The sequence below is a fragment of the Tupaia chinensis genome, unplaced genomic scaffold (assembly GCF_000334495.1).
Source record: "Tupaia chinensis unplaced genomic scaffold, TupChi_1.0 Scaffold000258_1, whole genome shotgun sequence".
Taxonomy (NCBI): Eukaryota; Metazoa; Chordata; class Mammalia; order Scandentia; family Tupaiidae; genus Tupaia; species Tupaia belangeri.
Window position 1 is genome coordinate 257550 of NW_006159738.1, and position 6835 is coordinate 264384.

At 53.2% G+C, this 6835-nt stretch overlaps 1 protein-coding gene across 3 annotated transcripts in view; it reads right to left on the reverse strand.

Annotated features, from left to right (window-relative positions):
• Window positions 1-256: 256 nt before the first annotated feature.
• ZNF664 (zinc finger protein 664) overlaps window positions 257-6835 on the reverse strand; it is a 27462-nt gene continuing 20883 nt past the window's right edge. Inside the window, exons 1-3 of one of the 3 annotated variants that reach the window (XM_027772166.1) lie at window positions 6696-6720; window positions 4261-4323; window positions 257-4154 (exon numbers count right to left, since the gene is read on the reverse strand). In XM_027772166.1, coding sequence (XP_027627967.1) covers window positions 2785-3570 — 786 coding nt within the window. In that variant the 5' untranslated portion in view covers window positions 3571-4154; window positions 4261-4323; window positions 6696-6720 and the 3' untranslated portion in view covers window positions 257-2784. Of the gene's footprint in view, window positions 4155-4260; window positions 4324-6383; window positions 6404-6695; window positions 6721-6835 lie in introns of those variants that run through there. The other 2 variants (XM_014588070.2, XM_006149227.3) reach the window with 2 other exon arrangements.

The following is a 6835-nucleotide window of genomic DNA, read 5'->3' on the forward strand; positions in this document are numbered from 1 at the left end:
TCCCTGCCTGACCTAGGACCTGCTGCTCACGCAGCTGAGCCTCTGGAGCAGGGTGTCCTCGCACCCAGTCAGTCGGAGACAGTGCCCAGGCCTGCTGTCTAGACTCAGCCGCAGCCCCTCACCCTGCCCCCACCTCAAGTACCCAGTTTGGACAGTAAATACAGGGTCACCCTGGGCACGATGCATGAGCCAGACTCCCCCCACACACACGCACATGCAACCACCAAATTCACATGACTACATGCCAAGCACAGAACCCTGTTATAAAGTGATTTTATTAAATTGATTTGGACATACTGTAGGTCAAATAATATTTTCTGAAGATAACAATTATGGACTTTAAAGCTCGACATAAAATTAGTAGCTTCAAAAGTGTTAGTCATATTCCCCAGCAACAGCATGATAAAATAATTCAACTATGTAGAAATATAGAACTCTAGGACTAGCTGGAAACTCGGAAATCCTTTAGCCTAATGTCCTCATCTGCTGAGAAAACTAGACTCAAAAACAAGTGATTTGCCCAAGCTCACATATCTAACAGTAATAAAGCTAGAAATCAAACCAGGTTTTCCTAAAACTAAAATTCTATCAATGGTATTTCAACTGGCTCTCTAGCAACTAAGTCTAGGCTTTTCTCTACTGCGCCACGCTAGTGTGACACCAACGCGTGGCAGGGCACCGCAGGACACCGTACACGGCTGTGGAGTTCAGGCCTGGAAGGGGCTTCAGCAAGTAATCAGGCCAGCCCTCCCCGGGGCGGGGGGGGGGGCAAGCCTGTCAAGTGACTCAGCAACGGCCTGCCAGCGATCACCTGCAGGAATCCAGACCCTGCCAATCTCCCCAAAGCCCGTCTCGAGGCTCACGGCCCACCCACTAAATGATGTGCACCTTTCGAGTCGTCTTTAGGTGTGGAAGTTTTTGCTGTCAGAAGCCCGTTCCAGTCAAACATTAGAAATCAGTTCGAACACCGCGAGAAGATCCAGCTTTGTTTCGGCATTTCCGTGACTATTCTGAGTAGTTTGTTTTCCAACGCTTAGACAGCTGACAGACACACTAACCTGATCACCTATTTCAGAGCTTCAAAGATCCTTAATTTCCCCAAAGACTTCCTGAGCAAAAGGACTACATGTGGGAAATCAATGAAAATAGGAATGAGAAGAGAAACAAAGTTAAAAATTGGTTGCTTTGTGTTGTCATTGGGGACTTTTGGTCTTCTAAACATTCCTTGAGTTCCTCCACATGAGTTTTTAATATCAATCTAGCAAAAAGAAAAAAAAAAAAAAAAAAAAAAGCCTACAAAGGTCAGGGTACCAAGCAACTCAGCACCCACCCCTCCCCGCTCACTACGTCCGGTGCCTGGCCTTCGCTGTCCCTCAACCGCACCGGCAGGGCCCCACGGCAGCATCCGGGCCCGCCCATGGGGCGTCCCAGCCCCTGGCCTCCACTCCCAAGCTGCCCTCGGAAAGGCCTTCCCTGACCACTAGCTAATGTTGCCCCCCACCCCGCCCCACCACTCTAAATCATCACCCTAGTTTATTCTCTTCATAGCACTTAATCACTACCTCACACTACATTATGTAATGGTTTACTTGCTTATCATCTGTCTCCTCCACCAGAAGCAAACTCCATGAGGGTAGGGCCTGGCCTTCCTCGTTCAGTGGTGTTCCCAGCACCTAGGACAGTGCCTGGCACACAGCAGGTGTTCAATAAATACTCCTCGAATGAATGAAGAAAGAAAAGAACGATGAACGACAACAATCATGCCTACACAGGGCCTGGGACGCCACACCTGGGGACGAACCAGGACTCCTACACGTACTGCCCAGGGCTGCAGGACACAGACCAAGTGGGACAGGGCCTCCTTCTACCCTGGCTTCTCGCAAGGGCTCTCCAGCTAGCAACGAGTGCCCCCATCACCAGGACCTGTGAGGGCAGTTCTGGATGGACGAAGTCCTCACTCTGCTTTGCTTTTTCCTGTTATTTACATTCAATTATTCCCAAAAAAATTCAAGTTACAAATATGTGATGCAGCCACTAGAAAATAAGTCTAAGAGAGACACAGTGAATAGCAGAATCCACAAAACTAAAAACAAAGTTCAAAAAAAGTTCGAGGGCATGTAAGTCTGCCAATGGCTTCTCTGACAGGCCAAGTGAATGGAGATTATGAGTCACCTAAAACCTAAAATGAGATCGAATGCCATCTAGGAAGGGGTGATATTTGTGGGTACTGTGAGAACACACAGGAAAGTGGGTTCAGAAATAATGGGCTACATGGAAAGACACGAAGGGGCTGGATCAAGTGGTAACCTCAGAAATACCAGACCACCTCTCAGTGGGAGCTGTCCATCCCAAACGCATTCACCAATATGCTTGAGTCGAGGGGAAGGAAGGTCATGAGTCCTAACAGGGTTAGGACTGGGTTGCCTGGAAGTGAAGCCCAGTGAGATGACTCGGGAGCTGGGCAGGGACGATGGTTGTTCGTGTAGTATTTCAACTACCGAGGCATTGGGCTGGAACCCCGGGCAACACACGTCCATGGTGGGCCCTGACAGTCTGTCCTGGGCGGACACTCAGAGGGATGCCAAGTGCGATGTCAAGTGCAGAACACACTTGTGTGTGCAAAACACCTGACGCGAATCGGAACATCAACCGCACGTACACCTCCTCAAAAGAGCAGTCTGCTGGGGACTGCTGCAGATATTTCTTGGGTCAATGCAGGTATTTACAGGGTTTCCTTCCTAGTGGCACTTATGGGTTTAAGATTTTAGCTGCTAGCAGAACACCTTATATAACTGATATCTTGAGATGGTTCCTCTCCTTCGTGTGCACCCTCTGGTGGATGCAGAGGCTCGTACTCTGGCTGAAGGCCTTCCCGCACTCGTCACATTTAAAAGGCTTCTCCCCGGTGTGCACCCTCTGGTGGATGCAGAGGCTGGAGCTCTGGCTGAAGGCCTTCCCACATCCACAACACCTATAGGGCTTCTCCCCCGTGTGCACCCTCTGGTGGATGCAGAGACTCGAGCTCTGGCTGAACGCCTTCCCACACTCGTAACATTTATAGGGCTTCTCTCCGGTGTGGACTCTCTGGTGCATGCAGAGGCTGGACGTGTGCCTGAAGGCCTTCCCACACTCTTCACATTTAAAGGGCTTCTCTCCGGTGTGGACTCTCTGGTGCATGCAGAGGTTCGAGCTGTTACTGAAGCCCCTCCCACACTCACTGCAGACGTAGGGCTTCTCACCCGTGTGAACTCTCATGTGGATCTGAAGATGGGAGCTCCAGTTGAAGGCTTTGCCGCACTCGTAGCACTTGTAGGGCTTCTCCACCGTGTGGATTTTCTTGTGTCTGTTCAGTTTCGTCGTAGTGCTAAAATCCTTCCCGCAATCGTCACATTTGTAGACCTTCTCTCCCGTGTGGTCTCGCCAGTGGATGTGAAGCTCCGAGATGTGGAAGAAGCCCTTATCGCACTTGTCGCATTTGTGGGGCTTCTCTGCCGTATGGACTTTCTGGTGCATAAAGAGATCTGCTCTCTCGGAGAAGAACTCCCTACACATGGGGCACTTATAGATCATGTTTCCTATTTGGTATCGTGATTCAGAGGGGAACACTTCTTACAGCGACTACAGGGAAGGACTGCTCTGTCATGACGTCTCTTACCTGGCCATCTCAGCAGTCTATCTCAGGCTCGCTCTGTTAGGCAAGTTCAAGGACAGCCTCAGCTTCTCCCTGCCTGTCTTTCTATGGAAGGTTTCTTCCTGCATAGTGTTTCTTACTCAGTCTTATTTCCGCTCATAAAGTGACGTGTACTTCCGCATGAATCCTGTAACTCATTAACACAGAATTTCCCGATAGATCCTGAGTTGCCAGCATTCCAAGGGGCTCCCAAGGTGCAAACCTTTGCAGTTTTAAGCCCTTGGGTCGTCCTCTTGTACAGTTAGCTTGCGTTCCTCACTTCAGAAGCAGGACCACTCAGTGCATCCCCGGGTTCATGGCAAGTCACTGCTGGCTGGACTTGCGGCTCGCAGCCTCTTCTGGCAGAGTCGGACGACACCCTGTCTCCTGCACGTGGGTGGGAGCCTCCCCCGGAAGCAGGCCCCACGGGCTCCAGGATGGGAGCCTTTCTTTTGGGAATCCCTCGTAGGCGTCACGCCGTCTCCTGTAACAGAAACGCATGTCGATAAATGGAAATGCCTTTTTTGTCCGGAAAACTGCTACTGATTCCTTAATTAATGTTGCCTAAACGCGACAACAGCAACACAAACCTTTTTTGATCTTGAGGAATAAGCTGTCTTATCCTCCAGAGCCGTGTCTCCCAGTATGTAGGTCTAAAGAAGAGAATGTGCAGATGTCAAGCTCCTGCTCAAGCCCGGCACATAACCCATCACCACCCCCTAACCGTGACTGCTAGGTGCCAGCGGGCATGGCACTGCCAGAGAACGGAGATCCTCCAAAGACCTACATGTGAACACGCAAGGCGGGTGTCCAGTGTCACGGAAAACCCCGTTCTGAGTTCCAGAGAGCACCAAACTGCTGCTGTTGGAGGTGAAATGCCACGTCTGCACTGCCTCCTGAGCTGCACGGAGGTTAAGTGTGCGGCACGTCTGTCTGCACTGCCTCCTCAGCTGCAGAGGTAAGTGTGAGACACGTCTGCGCTGCCTCCTCAGCTGTAGAGGTAAGTGTGAGGCACGTCTGCGCCGCCTCCTCAGCTGCAGAGGGAAGTGTGCGGCACGTCTGCACTCCCTCCTCAGCTGCAGAGGTAAGTGTGAGACACGTCTGCGCTGCCTCCTCAGCTGTAGAGGTAAGTGTGAGGCACGTCTGCGCCGCCTCCTCAGCTGCAGAGGGAAGTGTGCGGCACGTCTGCACTCCCTCCTCAGCTGCAGAGGTAAGTGTGAGACACGTCTGCGCTGCCTCCTCAGCTGTAGAGGTAAGTGTGAGGCACGTCTGCGCCGCCTCCTCAGCTGCAGAGGGAAGTGTGCGGCACGTCTGCACTCCCTCCTCAGCTGCAGAGGTAAGTGTGAGACACGTCTGCGCTGCCTCCTCAGCTGTAGAGGTAAGTGTGAGGCACGTCTGCGCCGCCTCCTCAGCTGCAGAGGGAAGTGTGCGGCACGTCTGCACTCCCTCCTCAGCTGCAGAGGTAAGTGTGAGACACGTCTGCGCTGCCTCCTCAGCTGTAGAGGTAAGTGTGAGGCACGTCTGCGCCGCCTCCTCAGCTGCAGAGGGAAGTGTGCGGCACGTCTGCACTCCCTCCTCAGCTGCAGAGGTAAGTGTGAGACACGTCTGCGCTGCCTCCTCAGCTGTAGAGGTAAGTGTGAGGCACGTCTGCGCCGCCTCCTCAGCTGCAGAGGGAAGTGTGCGGCACGTCTGCACTCCCTCCTCAGCTGCAGAGGTAAGTGTGAGACACGTCTGCGCTGCCTCCTCAGCTGTAGAGGTAAGTGTGAGGCACGTCTGCGCCGCCTCCTCAGCTGCAGAGGGAAGTGTGCGGCACGTCTGCACTCCCTCCTCAGCTGCAGAGGTAAGTGTGAGACACGTCTGCGCTGCCTCCTCAGCTGTAGAGGTAAGTGTGAGGCACGTCTGCGCCGCCTCCTCAGCTGCAGAGGGAAGTGTGCGGCACGTCTGCACTCCCTCCTCAGCTGCAGAGGTAAGTGTGAGACACGTCTGCGCTGCCTCCTCAGCTGTAGAGGTAAGTGTGAGGCACGTCTGCGCCGCCTCCTCAGCTGCAGAGGGAAGTGTGCGGCACGTCTGCACTCCCTCCTCAGCTGCAGAGGTAAGTGTGAGACACGTCTGCGCTGCCTCCTGAGCTGCACAGAGGTAAGTGTGCGGCACGTCTGCACTGCCTCCTCAGCTGCAGAGGTAAGTGTGCGGCACATCTGCGCTGCCTCCTCAGCTGCACAGAGGTAAGTATGCGGCACGTCTGCACTGCCTGCTCAGCTGCACAGAGGTAAGTGTGAGGCACGTCTGCACTGCCTCCTGAGCTGCACAGAGGTAAGTGTGCGGCACGTCTGCACTGCCTCCTCAGCTGCACAGAGGTAAGTGTGTGGCATGTCGGCGTCAAAAGCTACTCCCTCGTGTACGTGTCCTCACTGACTCCTGAGGAGTTCTACCTAAAATGCAGGCCCTGCGTGACCGTGCCCCGTGTGCCCTGCTCTCCCACCCGGCTTCCCGCACTGCCCACAACTGGCTTTCTTGTTCCGTTCTCTAACACCCGACCTGTTTCCTGTCCCAGGCCTTGGGACTGCTGCGCCCAGTGCTTGAACCCTCCTCTCCACGACTCTGGGCATGGCTCTGTGTGTCAGCCGCCCCACCCCCAGAGAAAGCCCCCTGGTTAGACTCTATTCTAATCCCCCCTGAGGCCTTCAAAGCACTTCTAAACTTGTAATGATCTTACCTGTTCCCTGGTTCTGGACCGTCTCCCTGCCAGATGTGAGGAGGGGCTTTCTGCCCTGCCCCTGTGACATGCTGGCAAGAGCAAGCTGCTCAGTTAGGGCCTGCTGAGGGAACCTACAGACTACTAACTAGTACTAACTAATCGGATCACCTACAGGAGAAGAGGGGACAAGAGAAAAGGTAACAGAGGTGTCTCCTTGTTATGTAGCTTTGACTTCGGAAACACAGAAGTCTTTATACGTACAAAAAAAAAAAAAAAATCAAGGAAAAATAAAAACTCCCTAAAACTGAAAAGAAAGAAAAGTAACCACACCTATCACTGGGACATAGTCACAAACACACGTGGGCTCCGAAGGACAGGTAACACGCGTGGGCTCCGAAGGACAGGTAACACGCGCGTGGGCTCCGAAGGACAGGTAACACGCGGGCTCCGAAGGACAGGGACCACACGCG